Raw genomic sequence first — 20,812 nt, 5'->3', positions numbered from 1 at the left:
AACTATTGATGGTTGCCAGGGGTTAGGAGGAGAGAGGGATGAAAAGGTAGAGCACACAGGATTTTTAGGGCAGTGAAATTTTATGGTGTTGTAATTGTGGATACATGACATTACATATTTGTCAAAACCCATAAAATGTACAACATCAGGAGTGAACCCTAACATAAACTGGACTGAGTGATGATGATGTGTCAGAATATGTTCATGGATTGTAACAAAGGTAACTCTTTTATTGCACTGTAATATATGGTGCAGGATGTTGATAGTGGGGGAGGCTATGGATGTGGTGGTGGGGGTAAGGGACATGTGGAAACTGCACTTTCTGATCAATTTTGCTGTGAACATAAAACTGCTCTAAAAACGTTTATTTTAAAAATATAGTAAATTAAAAAAATAATATTGCTATACATAATTTGGATTAAAAATGAAATCAAGGGGCTGCCAGATGGCTCAGTTGGTTAGAGCACGAGCTCTGAACAACAGGGTTGTCAGTTCGATTCCCACATGGGCCAGTGAGCTGTGCCCCCCACAACTAGATTGAAAGACAACTACTTGGAGCTGATGGGCCCTGGAGAAACACACTGTTCTCCAATAGTTCCCAATTTAAAAAAATCAAAACTGAAATTAGAGACTATTTTTAAAATAACAAGAACACTATATATAAAACCGGTGGCATATGGCCAGAGTCACAATAAGAGTTCATAAAAACTTTTCTTGGTAAATAAAAAGTTTTCGAGGGGGAAAAACAAACAAACCTAAAACTAAATGTTAGTAGCACTCAATAATTGATGTTGAGGAAACTGAACTGGTGGATGTACATTACTTATCAAGAAGTTTAAAAATAAAAAGAGGCTGAAAATAAGAGAGACAACAGAATCAAAATATGGATTTCTAAAAAAAGTGGGGCAATTTTTGTCTTCTTAAAAGAATCAATGAAAGCCATGGAAAAGGAGCCAGAGAATATGTTAGAAAGAGTATGAGGTCCTTTAGAGCCAGAAGATATTGAACCAGAGTACAAGTGAATAGCTATGTTTCTTTAGAAAATGAGATATCTCTTCTTCAAATCAGAGAATGAGTCAGAAATCACTATAAAGACAGAAATGTAATTTTTGATGGATGTCCTTGTTTTGCTAAGTAAATGAGGTCATCTTTTTAGAGACCTTGAGAAGGGCATTTTAGGAGAAAAATGGACAATGAATACATATAATTCATTTTGGAACTAGATAATAAACTTTTAATATCCTGACCCATTGTTTTATTTCTTAGTATTTCCCTAACATAGACCCCACTGCAACTATTCCCAATCTTGGCCTCATTATACTCTTTGCTTTTTTTCTTGGAGTCAGATGTTTATTCTCCTTGCTCTAAAGCTAACTTTTCTATAGGTAATTTTGAACTTTCTTTTGTTTCCTTTAGGATTCTGCTGACATATTTATATCCTTTTTTTACATTATCTTCAACTTTTCCATCTCTCTATACTGTTAGTTTTTTGTATTGAAGAAGTCTTCTTTGTTTTTTAAAACAAAGGAAAATCTAAGCAATTGATTAAACCCTGAAAACACTATTTGGCTGTTTTTGTTTTTTTCCTGCCTAAGCCCTCCTATATGTGGTTATTAGTCTGCGTACATTTCTTCCTCTTATTCCTGAAGGCTACCAGTGACCTTCTGACCATATTCATTGGCCTGTCCTGATCATTTTACTTCTTTAAGTCTCTTCTCTCTTGAGTTCTGTGATGCTGCACTTAGCAGGTCCAGTTACTTGGGAACTCAGCTTTACAAAAGATTGAAAGCAGTTCTGTGAAAGATTGGGACAAATGACAGGTTTCAACAGGGAATGAATTGCAAGAGTGGTTTCCAAAGTCCAGAGCCCTTTCTAAAAGAAGTTAAGTCAAACTTTACAATTGTGGCCTCTGAGATCAGATGAGGAAGTTACAGAACTCTCCTCTATGGTTGTGGGAATTTAAGGGCTTGTGCTGAGCCATGGTTCTAGGCACCTGGGATGGGTGCTCCAAAAGGCAAGACTGACTTGTGAGAGTCAGAGCATGGAGCCAAAGAAGATCCAAAAGAAAGTATTCTTTTTTTCATTGACTTACTCATTCATTCATTCATCAAATATTGACTGCTGGAGATAAAGCAGTGACCAGAAGAAGACCTTAGAATGCTTTAATACTACATTAAGCAAACCTCTCCAATCTTAATTATTATTGTCTAGAGTTTTCAATTAACCCATTTTTTAAAACATAAAACAATTTTTCTTACACTTACTAGTTAATTAATTTTTCTGACTTAATTAATTGACTTTTATGTTTGCCGCTATTTTTTATCTACCACACTTAGATTCTGGATTTACTTTTCTTGCTGAAAGCCTACTCTTTTAATGATTCTTTCCATCAGTTTCTGTGGCTAGCAATTTCTTGAGTCTTTGTATGTCTCAAAATATCTTTATTTTGTCTTCATTCTTGAATAGTAGTTTAGGTGGGTATAAAATTGAGGCTGTATTCATTTTTCTTAACACTTTGAAACTATAATTGCATTATTTTCTGGGAGTTATCATTTTTGTTTTAAAGTCTGATATTGGTCTAAATGTTGGTGTTTTGTAGACAGTCTGTCTTTACTCCCTGGTAACTTTAATAAAATTTTTTGCTTAATTCATAGAGATAGGAAGTCAGGGTCTGGGGGGAGGGAGGACTGGTGAGCTATTGTTGAATGGTACAGAATTTCTGTTTGGAATTGTGAAAACATTCTAGAAGTACATAGTAATGGTAATTTTATAACACTGTGAGTATACGTAATAACACTCAATTGTTACTTGATTGACATTTGGTTGTGGAGGAGGAAGTACAGATGACAGAAGGATTTTGCCATAGCCCACAGATGAACACACCTATAGGGGCAGCTAGAGGAATTAGTATAGTATAGCAAGGGCAGGAGATGTTCTGAGTTTGTTACTTTCCTTGAAGCAGAAATCATGGGACTTTGTTGAAATCGAATTACAATTATTTTTTAGGCTCATAATGGAATAAGTTTCACTCCCTAATCTATTCATTAACATTTATGCTTTGCCTCAGACCTTATTTTCTAAGGGACCTGCACTAAGACAGAGAAGGAAAATTTGTTACATGTTGGTGCCACAGGTGGCAGGCCCTAGAAATCTCTTATGACAAAGACATCAAAATGGGTCAAATATGAGGGCAGAAACGGGAATTAAATTAAAGAAAGGAAGAATACTCAAACTTTACTTATTTGTAAATTTGCTTACATTTTTATCAGGCATTGGCTCTGTTAGCAATACTTTCCAAAGATGTCATAGAAATAGGAATGGATGTTGATGGCAAGTAACGAAAAATATGTGTCCATTTTTCCTCTAAGACATTATTGAATCTGAGTCAGAACTGTGTTTCTGGAATCCAGTGGATAGACTGGAACTTTTCCTAAGTGCTTTATAGGAAAGATCTTAGAAATAGTCTAGCCCCAAATCTTCTAATTACCCTTGATGAGAGAGATTATCTATGAAGGCAGAGATTAAATAACTGGAATAATTAATAGCTATTAGATACAATTACTGTTGAATTCCTTCTGCTCTTAGCCTATAGCTAGGTCACCAAGGATGCATTATAAGTCTACCCTATCTTTTATAGCTCTCTGTCTTCTGAAGATGACCTCATGTGACCAAACAAAGATGCTTTTAGCACCTACTTCTATCATTATTATATCACTTTATATTCTAGTAAATATATTTATATTTCAACCATAAAGATATAGCCTAAAGATTCTTTTTTTTTTTTTTTAAAGAAAAAAAACCTTTAATTTTAAATTCTGATCTAGGCATAAAATTCATTTTTTATATCACGGTTAAATTTAGTACAAACTATAAAAATGTTAACACTGACGTTTCAACAGGAATCTATTAAGATCCCTTAGAAAAATTATTTAAAGAAACAACAGCAAGTCATTTACTGCTATGAGGTTAATACATTAAAAAAAACAAAAACATTCACACATTGTACTGAATTTATCAGAAAATAATTTTAGCCATAATACTTCTCATAAAATTAAAAGTTGCGTGTGACTGTATAGCAGTTACAATTTGCAATGAAAATACTAAGCCAAATCTTTTTTATTTAACCAGAACAAGCCTAGTTTTAAAAGGACACCAACGGTGAACGGAGTAGGTGTATCATAACTTAGCTTAAATTAAAGTGAGAGATGGTAAAAACTAGATACTTTCAAATTTGAATTGCACAAGGAAAATATCAGGGGAAGAAAACATTCAGAGCCATAGTTATTACTTTAAAAAAATATTAGATTATTTTTATATTAAAAACATTAAATGAATCCAAGCCAGACAGTACGGAATTTTTACACCAACTTTTTTTGTATTTCAATGTTGTTTATTGAGGAGTGAATGAGACTACTGCCAGACATGCCAACGACACTTCACATTCAAGGGCTGGAAGCTGAAAAGCTTTCCAAACTAAGTCACCACATAAGCCTTCTGGGTAAAAGAACCGAAAGTGACATCAAATATGACATCATGCTTGTATTTTGTCTTCAGCTTTTTTCAATTTTTGGATCTACTAGTTTGCTGGGTAGGCTTCCTTCTACCCTACAAAATAACTCACACTCCAATTAATAGAATTAACACTAGGTGTACAGCAATTTGTTTTAACACACATCTATTTTGAGTAACAAATCTTAAAGCTGTTTTGTCTTAAATTTCCTTATGTCTAATGAGAAAAATTAATTTCATTTCCCTTTCACCTTCACATGGTGGGATATACCAATAGAAAAATACTCTTCAGTGCTACTGTAGGGAACTTCTTCAGTGGTCTGATAAAATCCATTGAAACACCATTCTGAAACCCAGTGCTTCTCTTCCTGCTGTTGTGGCTTTAGAGAAGAATGGCCTACACACAACTCTACCGTTCTCTTTTGCTCAAAAACAAACAACGAAACCTAAACGAAAGGGTAAACGTTTATTTGTAGTTAGTTTTCTGGTGATGGTAGTAAGGCCCTTCAAGCAGAGTTCAGGAGCTCCTGGATGGCCGCCTGCTGCTCAGGACTGAGTTGAGCTATGCATTCAGTCCACAATCCTCCAGAAGTCTGTACTTGGCGAACTACATTAGCCAGACGTTTGGCACAAGGATCTTCATGTTTAATTGCCTCATGCATTTCTCCTTCTGCAATTATACTGAATATTTTGGGCAGATTGGTATTGTTTGGGCCAAGAACAATTGGGTGATTACTTTCTATCAGGTCACACAGGTAACTGAAAGTCTGAACAGCTTCTTCTTTATCTTCATGTAGTGGAAGCCAAGACAACCAGTGCGGTAGGACTTCTTCCACGTTCACACAGTCGGACTTGAACTTCATAATTTTCCCTACTGCTGAGATGCAGTTCTCTGTAGCATTGACATTTTCTTTGGTCTTAGAATCGGCAGATTGAATAACTCTTACCAGCAGAGGAAGTGCTTCTGTACAAAAAGGACGATAGTTATCTCCACCATACTGTGCCATGACTCCCAGGCCATACGCAGCTGCTTGCCTGACTTCTGCGCTGTTGTCACATACATATTGCAGCATTGGCCTTAAGAAATATTCTGCATATTTAAATGAGGCTGGACTACAGTGTTCTATAACATCATCAAAGATGCACAATCCCCACTGTCTGTCTGGCCATGGTCTATGCGGACAAATTAGGTTGACAATTAACGGAAGCAGTTGTTCAAACCATGGTAACACCTTTTCCTTGTAGCTACTGAATATTGAGTGTAAAATGTCTGACACTTTGGTCAGAATATAAATATCATTATCATCCTCATCTTGTAGTGACTCTTCCACCTGCTCATCATAGTCTTCGTCTTGTCTTTTAACTTGTCGCAATTCTTGATTTTTAAAATGTTCTTCGAGTTTAGCTTTCAGTATACCTCCCAATTCTTCAAAGTGTTCATTATTAAGGCATCCATCTCCCATTACTTCAACGCACTTTGCAAAAGAATGCATTATTTCTGAGAGGACATCTGAATCTGGTTCTGTGCCAATGGCCTTGGTTAGAGCATCACACATAAAATGCCACATCTGTGTGAGATACTCAGGACCACGAACTCTTGCACATTCCAAGAGAAGAGGCATGGATTCTGCTGCTGCCACTCGAACACCATCGTGGAAATAAAATTTCAGTAAAGGGACCATCAGTTTGACAACCTGTTCGGTGTATTCCACAAAGCCTTCCTTTAACTCCTTAGCATAGCAAACCAGCATCTGACAAGCAGTTGACTTTTCTTCCAATCCTGCAGTTTTAATACCAAAACTTTGCTGGTCGCCAAGGTTCACAAATTCCCAACCATCATCATCACTCATGTTCTCCATGTCTTGGGTATCTAAAAGGGCTACTTCAGGCTTAATCGAAGCTGTCTTCATCAAAGGGCCCATAACCACTGGAAGGTACTGCTGAAATTCTTTTCCAAGGATTTTGCACATTCTGGCCCATGCTGAGATCATGTAAGATATCTGAGGATCGTCATCTTCCATATCACTGAAGTCTGTCTGGGTCTTCAACAACAGTTGCATCACATCTGATGCATCTTGCATGAATTTTTCCTTCCCAACAGCCAGACCAATGAGACTGATGCATTCAATAGTTTTTCCTCTGAGAAGTCTCAGTTCTTTTTGAACTGCATTCTCAACAATGTGCTTTAGTGATGGCATAAATAAGTCATAGTAGGGGACAAATTTTTCCTCTGCAGTATCTGCAACTGATGCGATAGATGTCACAACTTGTTCCAAAACTAACTTGGTACCTTTTTGAATCAACTCTTGGAGTTTAAGTACCATGATGGAATGCAGATGTTTCACCAGATTATCTAAATACGGAATAAGCAGCGACTTGGGACAGTCCTCAGTAAAATTAATGAGAGCGGCAGCGGCGTGGGCCTGCACGCGTTGGTTGCCCTGGTCTTCCATGGTCTGCAGCAGAGCTGCAATCACCTTTTCATGGAATTTCTTTTGGAAACCAGGTGCAAAATCTGTGGCCATCTGTCCCACGGCATTACAGGCTGCATACCTTACTCTTGGATGAGGATCCTGAAGAAAAAGCAAAACAAAATTTACTATCTCATTTAGAATTCCTTCCATTTGCTGGTGGCATCCTTCGCCAATGGCAGATAAGGCCATTAACCCTGCATGCCGGTATTTCCAGTCAGGATTTTGAAGCATTTGCATAATGTGTTCCTTGATCATTGGCAGAACGAGCTTTCCACCAAGTCCGCAAGCCATTCGGTCTAAAGCACTCTCGCCAGCAACTGCATTGCTGTCAAAATCGTCGTCTTCCAACTCGTCCGCATTGGCCCAATCCTTATCCTCTTCCAGGTCAACCATCATTGCTAACATCTGAGGGATAGTCTGTGCAACAATATTGGTATGTTTTCTTAACATAGCAGCTGCAGTCTCAGAGAGGGTCACAATTACTTCGAGGGCAAGCTGGCGCTGCATATTATTGAGGCTAGGCTAGTGTCTCCACACAACTTCAGACTTAGTTGTAAAGTAGCTTCCAAGTGAGGACGCAAATATTTTGGAACAGTATCTGCAATCTCAACAAGGGATTTTAGAACTGAATCATTCTGGTAGCACGAGTCATTTACAGACTGTAAGAACCCAGGTAACAAGTCTGCAAAATGTTTGAACAGAGTAACATTGTGCTCATTTGCAAGTATAAAAGCAGCTGTAGCTCTAGCAGATAATGTTCTGATCGATGGATGTTCCTGACCTTGCATACACTGAACTAACATCCGTTTGATGATGTCTAAATAGTGCTGCTGCTGGTTCCCAAAAATTCCAGGAAAGTTCCAGAAAATGTGAAGGGCAGCTTCCCGCAGTCCCATATTTTGAGAGCTGACTGAATCAAAAAGGAACTTCAAACCTTCAGGCCATTGGTTGTTGCCATCCTCATCTATAAGATTCCTGGCCAGCTCTGCAGCAATATCACAAATTTTTTTCCTCATACTAGACTGTGTTTCCATTTGAATAATCATTAGTAGTTCACTCTTGATGGCAGTCTGGACATCAGAAGGAAGAGTTGGGTAGACTTCATCAAATGCAGAGGACAAAAGACGTCTTAGCAGCACGGCAGCCATCTGTCTAGCCTCCTCAGCAGCTGCTGTATTTCTGATAGCTTGTAAGAGGAATGTGATCTTTGACTGGCCTGGGATATTCTCATAGGTTTCCTCTGCCTGTTTCCGGACCACATTGTCGGGGCTGAGCAGGTTTCCCAGAAGCAGGTAGAACTGTTGCTGCTCCGCCGCGGCCGCCGCCATTGCGCTAGGCGTGAGAGAGAGAGCGAGAAGGAGGGAGGGGAGACAGAAGCTGTGAGGCGCGCTGGCTAAAGATTCTTTTTATATTGTGGATTTTATTAATTTTGCTTAAGCAAACATCTTGGTTAAATTTCAATGTTGTGCATCCTATGGGAAGAAAATATTTAATAAATTACTGTGGTCAGGGTTTACAGAATACATCTAATAAGCACTATTCACTTCAGCATCTACTCTGTTTTAGCTTCTACACGGAGTGGAGATAGCATAGATGAATATTTACAAACTTTTTACCCTCAAGAAGCTTACTGTCTCTTAAGGGAGGGGGTAGACATGTATCAAAATGCTGTGATACAAGTTAGAACATGAAAAGAACCAGAAAAGAAAGCACATCTAAACTTCTATTTTATCCTTAAATGCTGGGGATGGATAGGTTTTATCTTTAAATACCTGAAATGGGTAGGTTTTGCCCTGTATAACAGATGGAGGAGTAGAACCTGCATATTGGATGCAAATTCACCAACTAGTTTTCTCTGTGTTAGTGTGTTAAGGAATGTAGATGCAAGAAGTGTTCCTGAAATTCCATGGCTCGTTAATACACAGAAGCTTTTTCAGTGGGCAAATGAAGTCAGAGTTGACCCAAATAATCCAGAACATTCTGATTTAATGGAATTTATTATGGTAAGTTATAGCAAATATCAATACTGTAAATACATTCTATTTCCTGAGCTCTATCGCCTTATACTCCTCCATAGTAGTTATTCATTCATGTGTTTTATCCTTCTTTGTGGAACTACAGCTAATAAATCTTTGTCTCTCTTATGGCAACTCGCACTCTTCCTTGCATGGACCATGTACTTTCACTTGCATTTATTGAATAAAGCAATGCATAAATAGATATTGCAGTTAAGTTTTCCTAGATCAGAGTTTTCCAACTGATGTGCTGAATTACTTATAAGTATAATGATCCTCTCTCAACTCTTAGGGCAACCAGATGCACACAGTCTCATATTTCAACCCAGTGTGCAACACCAATGTTTTCATTTTCTTTGTAAGTTATGACCAGGAAAAGTTTGGGAGCCAGGTAGGCTGGATTCTGTATTTTTTAGCATCTCTGTACAGATTCAGTTGCTCCATTTCCTTATTATATGCCAACTCCCACATTTCACAGTTGAGGGGGAAAAATAGTATTTTGAAATAATTCTTGAATTTAGAAAAAATTAATATTTTAAGTAAATATTACTTTATGTTTTACAGTACATGAAACACAAAGGGCAAGATATTCCTAAGTATTTTCGTCTTGAACAGTTGCAAGATGAATTTAACTTTGTTTCTGAAGAGGAAATGAAAAAGAGTAAACGTTTCCAGATATTGCAACTTAGAAATGCAGGTCTATTAGATGTTTTCCCGCTGCAGCAAATACCCCTCTATGACAGAGAGATTCCAGATTTACTCTTCCAGGTACGTAGTTTCTATTTGAATATGACTTATTATATGAGAAGTTAATATTTTGCTACTTTAAATCTGCCTTGATTTCTTTTTTCTTTTTTTTTTAAACCGATAATCTGTAGACAGATTCTCCCCCATTCTTTCTTTAGGCATTAAAAATGTACTGATTTCCCAAATTCCAGAAAGTCCTTACCTAGATTTTGCAACTTAGTTGTTGTACAAACAACTTATTTCACAGCCAAAATCCTTTAGGTATATTGTACATTTATGTAAATACTGTATTTTTGCTATTGTGAAATGCATCACCAATTTAAAAGCACCTTATGGAGATGAGAGAGAGAAACACTACCACATTAAACTTACACATTGATTGTAAAGCACACCTCAATTTCAGGAACTTTAAAATGTGAGGGGGGAAAAAAAGAAAAATTAGTCTTATGCTGTGTGGGGGTGGTGTGCTGGAGCTTGCCATCACCAGCCATTGGGAGCCTGTTGCGTGCCTCTTCCCAACTCCATCTTCAATGACTTCATGGTGATTGCTTTAAATTTGTTGCTGGGGGAATATATACACCATAAATCAGTAAATGCTACAAATTGGGGCTTGCCCTCCCATTCCCAGAGAACTGGTTGTTAAACATTTACTAGTACATCACTAATCTCAAAATAGTGGATTGTAAGAGTTAATTCCTGTAGAAATAACCAGTTGTAGTAGCCATAGCACTTGAGTTTGCTAAGTAAAAGATGGTTCAAGAAGAAAGGTATGTAAGCACAAATTGTGCTGTCAGTGTATTCAGACTCCATATGTTAGGAAGAATGGATTAAAGATCTATAAATGAAAAGGAGAACTTTAAACCTATAGAAAAGCAAAGAATATGACATTGGAATAGACATAAGTACAAAAAAGCAAGACTGATACATCTGTGTATAGTAAAATTCAAACTTATGTTTGCATGCCATGTAACTGGCAAAGGATTCCATATAATCAAGGAAATGATCGAAGATATGAATGGCCAATTCACAGATGAGGACCCCTGAGTAGTCATTCACATGGAAACATGCTTAATTTCACTAGTAATCAAAGAATTACACATTAAAACAACACTGAGATGCCAGCAGATAGGCAAAAATAAAAACAAAACAAAAAAACCCTGACACTTCCACATGCTGCTGGTCTAGAGCAATGAGCTCTCTATCCTGGTGGCAATAAAATTTAAGTTATACTTTGGAAAGTGGTTTGGCAACAACTGTTTTACTTGTAGAGGCTATAAATGAACCCAGTCTCTGGGTATTACATTCTGCAGGAATTCTTGGCATATGTACTCAACAGGAGTACAGAAAGTTCATTGCAGTATTGTGTTTAATAGTTTTTAATTGTAAAACCCAGGAATAATCAATGTCCATTAGAAAATGGCTAAATCATGGTATATTTGTAGTATTTGGCTATTAAAATGAATTAATACAAAGTACGTGTGTTAATTTGACTACATCTGAAAAACAATGATGAATTAAGATGGCCAAGTGACATGTGCTATGTGATAAGATTTGGTAGTTTTAGAACATGCAAAACAAAGACTGATGTATACACAGATACTAAAAGTGTGAAAGCATGTAAGAGAATAATAAACACCAAAATCTGGCTTGTTTACCTCTGGAGAGATGGGAGGAAAATGGGATTGAGGTGTACACAGGGGACCCTTCAATAGTATCTGTAATGTGTTACTTCATTAAAAACCATCAAATGTGAGAAAGGTTTGGATTAATTAAAGCCAAGTGATGGTCATTCACACATTTTCGATATGCTTGATAGTTAATAATAAAAACAAGTATTTTAAAAAGAAAGAAAATGTTTCAGCATTTTGGATTTTTCCGGTGATGTAAACTGCATTGAAAAGAAGCATTTGAGGTTAATTGTGGAATTGAAGGAGTGAAGGGAGAAACTAGAAGGGACCACCCTCACATCCACTGGATGATTGGACTAACTTTCAGATGTAATTAGCCAGAGATGCAGAAACATACAGAGGCAGGGCAGGACATAATATAGGACAGCTGCAACGAATTTTGATGTTGGTTTTCCCTGGGCTCTGGTACCCTGATAGGGAGTAAGCTTCTTGTGACATGCCCACACGGAATAGGGGTTTGCCATAGCTAAACAAACAAAACAAAACAAACAAAAAACCTGTATAACATAGCAAGGTTTCCATCACCACCCTGAAAAGAATTAATACTTACATGGTAAATGCACTTCTATTTAAAGGAATGTTTACAAACATTGGACTCTTCTGGTTCTTGAACCCAAGTCAAGGTTACTAAGGCCATAATCATCCTTCAAGAGAAGAAATAGAAGAAATACAGCACGTGGCCAGGTGTCACTGAGCAAATTCTCTATCTCCAGCTTTCCCACATTTTGGAAACCCTATGTTTTATACTTTACCCCTTGACTGTGATTCAATACCCTATTATCTGTATGGCTCGGAAACCGAGTTTAATGTAAAGATCATGATCAAAAATATTTTTCTTCATGGACTCCTACACAAATATTACACTTAATGGAAACATCAGTTTCCCCATTACTTTCAACAACATAAGGATGCCCACTATCATTTCTTCCAGTAAGTGCCAATGCATTAAGCTAAATAGGAGGAAAGGAAAAGAAGGAAGTTAGAATTGGAAAAGAAGAGCCGAACTGTCCTTGTTTGCAGAAAATACATTTGTCTTCATGGAAAACAAGAGACTCTACAACAAACTGCAACAACTAATAAATTCATTGAATATAATATCCATCTTTAAAAATAAATAATTACTTTTATTGCAAAAGGAAAATTGTACCTCCACAATGGAGAAATGTAGGTGTCACCATCTTGACTCAATGATCCGACTTAATCTTACTAATTGTGGACAACAGAATAATGGCTCCCTAAACATATCTACTCTCTAATCTCCAGACCCTGTGAATATGTTATGTTACATTACTGAAAATGGGGAGATTATCTGGGTGGCCCTAATCTAATTATATGAGCCTTTAAAAGCAGACAAATTTTTCCAGCTGGCAGCAAAAGAAAGCTGCAGCCGCAAGAGAAGTCAGATTCCAATTATGAGAAGGATTCAACGTGTAGTTGCTGGCTTTGAGATTCAAAGGCCAACTGCAAAGGCTGGAGAAAGGCTCCTACCGTGTTTCCCCGAAAATAAGCCCCAGTTAAGGTCGTCAGCCATACGGACACATTTAGTACTTTATAATGATGTTCCAGAAGAAGATGACATAACTGTATTTGAATACATGTAGATTGTTGTACATGAAAAAATAAGACATCCCCTGAAAATACGCCCTAATGCATCTTTTGAAGCAAAAATTAATATGAGACCCGGTCTAATTTTCGGGGAAACACATTAGAAGATAAGGGTGGGCCCCAGCAAGGAAATGAGACTTCAGTCCTATAACCACAAGGTACTGGATTCTGCCAACAATCTAAATGAGCTTGGAAACAGATTCTTCCCAGAGCCTCCCAATAAGAACTCCTGGCCAACACCTTGATATCAGCCTTATGAAACCTAGAGCAGAGAAACCAGCTCTTGACAACCTGGACTTCTCATCTACAGAACTGTGAGATAATAAATGTGTGTTTTTGGAAGGCACTAAATTTGTGATACTTCGTTATGGCAGCAATAGAAAACTAATACATTAATAAAGGACAACCATACATTATTGCCTTTTAATATGATACAATTTATGAAATATGCAGTATATATGAAGTACTCTTGCCAAAAAAAAATGTGTAATCTAAATTAAATTAAGACTTTAATTTGTTTACAAGAAATATGAAGAATAGAGAAACAAGTTAAAGGCCCCATAAGGAAACCGTCAGCCAAATTTGGAATGTGGGACAACTAGCTATCCAGTACAACAACTATTTTGATCTCCTAAAAATGTCATCATTTTTTAAAAAGTAGAGTATTCTAGATTAAAAGGCAGAGTATTCTAGATTAAAGAGACTAAACAGATTTGACCAAAGGCAATACATGATCTTTAATTAGATCCTGGTTTGGGGGGAAAAACAGCTCTTGGTAAAATTTGGATATGGGTTGAATATTAGATTATATTGGGATATTGCTAATTTTCTTTATACTTATGGTATTGTGGTTGTGTAGAATTATGTTTTTAGGTTTTGGAGATTCATGCTGAAGTATTTATTTAGGAATAAAGTGTCATGATGTCTGTAATTTATTTTGAGATATTTTAGCCAAAATAAATAAATAAATACAAGAAAGATTAAGTAAGTACAGCAAAATATTAATTATTTAATCTAGAGGGTGGGGATATGGATTTTAACATTTTTTCTAATTTTCTCTGTTTGAAATTTTTGAGGAAAAATTAAAGATAAAAAAATAAAACTGCATTCTATACACCAGTCAAAACCCACTAAAAATGTAACTTAATAAAGATACCCCTTGCAGTAGCAATAAAAACTCTAAGATACATAAGAATATATTTAACAAAACATGTGTAGGAACTTAATGAAGAAAATTATAAAACATTTTGAATGATGTGAAAAAGAACCTGAATAAATGTTTACTGATAGGAAGCTCAACATTGTAAGATGCCAGTTTTCCCCAAATTAATCTGTAAATGTAGTAAGGCAGTTCTATAAAACGAGTGAAATAGAACAGAGGGCCTCAAAGCAGACTTATTATGCATATAGAGAGACTATATATTTGACAGAGATATCATTACCAATCAGTTGAAAAAGAAAGGACTATCCGTTAAGTGGTTCTGGGGTAATTAGTCATCCATGTAGAAAGAGCTAAAATTAGCTTCAGACCTCACAAAAGAAAGAAATACCATGTGAAATGAAGATTACATGTGAAAAGCAAACTTTAAATGGATATCTTAATCTTGGGGTGGAAAAGTATTTCTTAAACGAAACACACAATGCATAAATTATAAAGAAAAAGATGAATAATTCGATAATATTAAAATTAAAACGCCACAGATTAGGACAAGATATTTGCGATACACATAACAAAAATTAATATCCAAAGTATTTTTTAAAAATTTTTATTGAGGAATATTAGGGAACTGTGTGTTTTTCCAGGACCCATCAGCTCCATGTCAAGTCGTTGTTTTCAGTCTAGTTGTGGAGGGCGCAGCTCACTGGCCCATGTGGGAATCAAACTGGTGTCCTTGTATTATGAGCACTGAGCTCTAACCATTGATCCAACCGGACGCCCCAATATCCAAAGTATTTAACTCCTATAAATTAATACTTTAAAAAGTAAATAAAGTGATAGAAATATTAATATAATATACTCTTAAGTAACAGTCATTACTTGCCAACAGAATTAATTTCAAGATTTCTTGTGAATAATTAGAAGAACAAAATACTTTCCAATAATAGAGTGTTTGTTGTAATGTGACTGAAAGTTCTAATTTATTATTTTTGTATAGTCTTTAATATCTACAATGGAAAATGATTTCCATGTGCACTAGCAATGTATCCCACAAATGCAGATATAACAGATGCAGATTTAGTCTAAACTATACAGGTGAAACATCCCGACAAATAATCTTATCCCAACTGCTGGATGTAAAATTAAAGTAATTGATGATAGTCAGTACATATTGACTAATTACTATGTGCCATGCCCTTTTCAGATTTTGTTTCAGTTTGTCTCATGACAATCCTGTGACATAAGTGGTATTATTATTATTATTATTATTATTATTATTATTAGAGGAAACTGAAGTCTGCAGCAATCAACTTTTTCCCAAACCACACAGTTGGTAAACGGCAGGGCCAACTTGACCCCAGGACTGTGTGCCTCCAAAGCCCATTCTCTTAACCATGATATTCTGCTACTTCCCATTTGTTTTGTTTTTAGTGATTGCCAGGTAAATGCATGCATGAAGAATATTTTTCAATCTTCTTCACATTTTCTCATAATTTCCCCAATTACAAATTTTTCTCAGTCATTGCTCTATTTTAAAAGATGAATGAATCTCATCCTAGGAGCAAACAAAATACAATCATTAACTGTTCTTAAGCTAATTCTCAGTGGGAGAATCTGAAAGAAGTGTTTCTTTCTGTCAATGCCAATGTGTCCTACACATGAACTATTAACTATTTCAAAACTGAAATGAATAGTTATTATTTTATTGCTGCATGTCATACCTGAACTCTTTTAACATTCAAGAAGTAAAACTAATTTCATTCTCTGTTTAGGAATGTGAAAATGAGATAGAGAAGGATATGTCCATTTCAGATGTGAATTCTATTATCGCACAAAGGATTAATTCTGCCAATTTTCTGAAAAAGGTAGCAACAACAAAATAGTATTATCAATACGTTTGCATTTACTTTTGTGAAAACTGGTCTGCTGGATGTATGGTACTATACTCTTTCCAAAGAGTCAGATGGTCCAATCTACTTACTCATCACCTCTTTCTGATCACTGAGGGGTTTTCTCTTCTGTTCACTTCCTTTTCAGAGTTAGCTACTTACCATCTGTAAATGTACACTGTTTATCTACATTATTGGTGCACAGCAAGCTCGTTATTAATGCACATTCCAACCTTTTCTGTTTAACCATGAACATTGAAGACTTCCCGTCGCTCTTATTTTATTAAATTTATTGGGGTGACAATAGTTAGTAAAATTATATAGGTTTCAAGTGTACATTTCTATAATACATCATCTATATATCATATTGTGCGTTCACACAGTATATGTCAGTTCTCCATATATTTGATCCCCTTTTCCCTCTCCTACCACTCCCTCTTCCCTCCCCCACTAAACTGTTGTCTGTGTCTATATAAGTTTTTTCTTTGTTTGTCTTGTTCCTTTGTTTTCAGATTTATATCCCACATATGAGTGAAGTCATATGGTTCTTGACTTTTTCTGACTTGCTTAGTAGCATAAGAATCTCAAGATCCATCCATGTTGTCGGAAATAACAGTATTTTTGACCCTAAAAATTCAGTTTGAGAAATATGCCAGCATTTTGCCAGAATCCTTACTTTTACTAGTAACTCATAATGTTGTAGACCACAGCAGTTCAGGGGACAAAGGGATAAAGGAGCTTAAAGTCGGGATAGGATTGACTCAAAGGAAATACAGAAATGTGATCAAGATTCATACCCATTACAAGTGGCTTTTACAGAAATGCGTTCACAGGGTAATCATCTCCTTTGGGGAAGACTGGTTCTGTCCGTGTGTGCTATGAGTTAGGTGGGAAAAGAGATAAGAACAGAGTTTAAAATGACATGAGAGGGATGTGGAAGGACCTTAAAAAGTAGAAAGAAAAAACTTGCTTTAGTGTTATTAATATGAACATAGGAATGATCTTGATAATGGAAGCAAAGAGAACCATAAATTCATTTATCCAATTCCCCTTTCCATTCATTGCTTGCAAAAATTAGAGGTAAAAACTAGTGGCACCAGTAGCATTGTAAATATCTGATCTTAAAATATAAACTATACATTTAAAAAAATTTTTTTTTTTGTAGATGAGAAAGTTGATCATGAAAAGAATTGTCAAAATTAGCAAATTTAACTTATCAGATATTGTGGCTGATTATGAAGAAATTGTATCTACAAGGTACATACTAAAATTATTATTAAGTATGAAATATAAAGCTTTAAGCTAATACCTTCAAAGTCCTCTAATAAGTTCTTTATATTAATTACGTTACATGTCAAAAGATGCAGTTACGCAGCGTGAAGTGAAATACAATGACTTAACATATACTTGGTCATTTTAATATTGCATTTTTGACATATCTGTATATGTGTTTTTACTTGTATAGTATTTTAGTTTTTAACCCTCTCCTTATTGATAATTTTTTTAAGGCAAGAAAAGAAAAAAATAAATTCTTTTGTGCCAGATTAGTTTTTCCCTAAGATTTTCCTGTCCTGAGACAGCTGGTGGAAAAGTCATGGCTGGTAGCACCACACACTAAGCTTGTCATCTATCCCTTTCAAAGCTGAATCCTCAGCCCTACAAGGGCACTGTGAGCCACAGGGAGCAACTGCGGGAGCCCATGGCTGGAGTAACTCAATTCTCATACTGTTCTTATCTGTGAAACGTAGGGGGAGGAGCAGGAGAAAGGATGCCATGTTTCTGGGAAACTCCTTGGGCCACTGGCAGGTTCCTACTATTACCAATAAGGTTTTAATTGGTTTAGGATGCTGAAATCTATTGTGTTGTATTTTCATGCTTTGGGGGAAGTGGAGGTGACCATAAAGCTATAATTTCATGGATTTACGTTACCAAGATTGGCAGCATGTGTAACTAACTCCTATTTCAGATCCATGTTAAAAAGTTGAGTTTCTAACCACATTTAAGAGAATGATTCCTGAAAAAAAAAATTGTGAAAGAACATCATGTTTCGTGGAATTACCTCTCCATTCCCTTATCTTTTCTTGGACCATATACCCAAAGAGCGTGGAGCAATCATGTTCCCTCTTAACATGAGAGTGAACATAGCATCTCTTATGCTCAGAAAGTGATTCCTTCCTTGGGTTTAAAGACACCTCTGTCTCCCCTCCACGATGGAGAGAATATGGCTCAAAGTAAATGGCCTTATTCATAATAATCAATGTAAAAAATTGATATCTTTTAAAACTAAGTTATCTCGTGTATATGCAGCTGATCACTTTTACTCTTTAGCCAGCTGACACGTGCAGTTTGTAAGCTTGTTGAACGACGAAAGAAGTTAAAGCCTCAGAGGGAAGAAAGGAAAAAAGTGGTAGCACAGACTATTTGTGATGGAGATGTTAAGATTCTTGTCCGAATACTGAGGGCTTATAATGTTCCCAGCAGGAAAACAACAGTTACTAGGTAAGGCAATATGCACAAAGCTTTAGAGTTGCAAAAGATCTACCTTAAATGTAAATTTCCACACTGCCCAATTTGTAAAACTTTGCATTTTCTGAATGCTCCATATACAGAAACTAAATGAAAGTTGAAATCTTCATTTGGATAGTCAAACTTACTGTCATTGCCATGGATTAAGAGTTTTCAGAAGTTTGAGATGGACTTTAACACATATATTTTCAGGTGCTATGTCAAATAAATGCCTTTTGTCCCTATTCCCTATTGTACAAACTTGGGAAGCCGCTGTTGCCAATTGCACTTTTCCACTGACCCCTCGCAGTATTGGAAGCAGAACACTGGGGAGAGCAGCCTCTGTTTTGGACTTGTCATTTTTAGATCACTTCTGCAAAAATCAGATTTTATCCATCTCTTCTGCATGTACTCAAGGGTTTTATTTGTGTCTTTTGGGCAGAGGATAGGTGGGGCCAGAATGGGTATCACCATAGGGTGGCCAAATCAAGGCATCGTGAGTATTAAATTCTGTTGTGTATTTAGTGTATCATGAATATTCAGTATCTCTCACCTATTTAATTTCATGTATGGTTCATATGTTATGGATATGTAGTACCCAGGTACCTCAAGAATATTAAGTATCCCTCTTTAAGTTTAACATATTTGCTCTACTTGCTTGTTTGCTATACATCTTGTGAAGTCTGCATATAAAAAACAAATAGTTTACTTACCAGCTACTAATCTCTATACTAAAAATTTCTTAAAGGTTTTGCCTATTTTTGTAAACTACAGCCTTGTTTATTAACAGAATTGATATTCTCAAAACAAATGCACATCTCAGAGGCTGTTTTGTGAAGTGACATCATAAAATCACCACCATTTTCTATAATCATCAGTTTATAAAAGAAAGACTATTGCAACACCAAACATAGAAAGGATGTAATCTTCAAGTATCATTTGGCTTACTTTTCTCCTTTTGCTGAGGACCAGTGAATACTTTATCATAGAATGGATCCAATCCATATTTCAGCATTTAGAGGCCACCCTTCCACAGCAAGGATCATCAAATGTTAAGCTCTAACCACCTATGACATCGAGAACCAGAGCAAATGTTGTAAAATCCAGAGTAACTGGATTATATATGTCCATAAGCAGAGGCAAAAAGCTGCCACTTCCACCAAAACTAATATTAAAATTAATTAAAGTGTGTATCTCTCTGTTGATTTTCCTGCAGAGCCTTGGATATGTCTACTTATTTGGTATCATCCATATCTCGCCTCAGACGTAAAGAAACAATCAAACTGGTAGCCTCCGATGAGATCTTAAATGAGGTAAGTATTTAGCACTTCTATAAAGTGCAGTTTTGATTCTGTTTGCCCTGAATTGCAACTGGAGCCTAATTGGTCTCTATCTCTAATCTCTTGGGCTTCCAATTTACTTTCCATAGCACAGTGAAGGTGCTCTTTTTATAAATGTAATTCTAACAATTTCATTACCTGCTCTCCTGCTCTCAGGGTCCGTAGAAAAGTTACAGGCTCCACAGAATGCCTACAAAAATCTGTAATGAGCTGACCCTTACTTACCAGTCAGCCACATCTCTTTCCACCCAACAGCAGTGTCATACTACTACTTGTTTTAGAATGCCTAGGTACATGTCCCTTCCTTTGCCTGAAATGGCTTCCACACAGCTTCATATTATTGGCCACAGGAACTACTATTTCTAAACTCAAGCTCAAGCAGTGTTTTTTTCTGTGAAGCTCTTCTTGTCCTCATCGCAGAAAGTTAATCATTCCCTCTCCTGAGTAATGATTGTATCTTGATTATATGTTTTATTTTATTTCTCCTGTTTCATATGGTTTACCTGTTTATTTTCCCCTCCTAGACTATAAACTTCTTAAGGGAAAGTTCCGTTTATCTTTGGATCCTATTAAAGTACCTGATTTGACTAGGACCAATAAATGTTTATTAAATGAATGAATGAATAATAGGTGTTTGGAAAACTGGAAAAAGTAAGCCATCCAGTTGTCAGCCACTAACCACGTAATTTCCTAACTTCTGCCTTTTATCAGATATATAAACTATTACAAAAATCTAGTCAATGTTTATTATGTGTTTCAGGATACTGTACACCCTTTTGTGGAACTTTCCTTTCAACATACTGTGTACCAAACCAGTACTGCAAGTGGATCTCATCCATGCTGGAACGAGGAAATTAAAGTAGACTTTATGTAAGTTGGAG

General features: G+C 36.2%; 1 protein-coding gene and 1 pseudogene across 1 annotated transcript in view; one reads left to right on the top strand and one right to left on the bottom strand.

Moving 5' to 3' along the window:
• CC2D2B (coiled-coil and C2 domain containing 2B) overlaps positions 1–20,812 on the top strand; it is an 89,441-nt gene that overhangs the window by 34,653 nt on the left and 33,976 nt on the right. The window contains exons 18-24 of the mRNA XM_074339306.1: positions 8,848–8,986; positions 9,563–9,766; positions 15,970–16,062; positions 17,252–17,343; positions 18,415–18,585; positions 19,808–19,904; positions 20,692–20,801. Coding sequence (XP_074195407.1) covers positions 8,848–8,986; positions 9,563–9,766; positions 15,970–16,062; positions 17,252–17,343; positions 18,415–18,585; positions 19,808–19,904; positions 20,692–20,801 — 906 coding nt within the window. The remainder of the gene's footprint in view (positions 1–8,847; positions 8,987–9,562; positions 9,767–15,969; positions 16,063–17,251; positions 17,344–18,414; positions 18,586–19,807; positions 19,905–20,691; positions 20,802–20,812) is intronic.
• On the bottom strand, positions 4,353–8,371 carry LOC141572916 (importin-5 pseudogene; annotated as a pseudogene).

The sequence above is a fragment of the Rhinolophus sinicus genome, linkage group LG07, assembly GCF_036562045.2.
Source record: "Rhinolophus sinicus isolate RSC01 linkage group LG07, ASM3656204v1, whole genome shotgun sequence".
NCBI lineage: Eukaryota > Metazoa > Chordata > Mammalia > Chiroptera > Rhinolophidae > Rhinolophus > Rhinolophus sinicus.
This window is presented reverse-complemented; position numbering and strand designations above follow the sequence as displayed.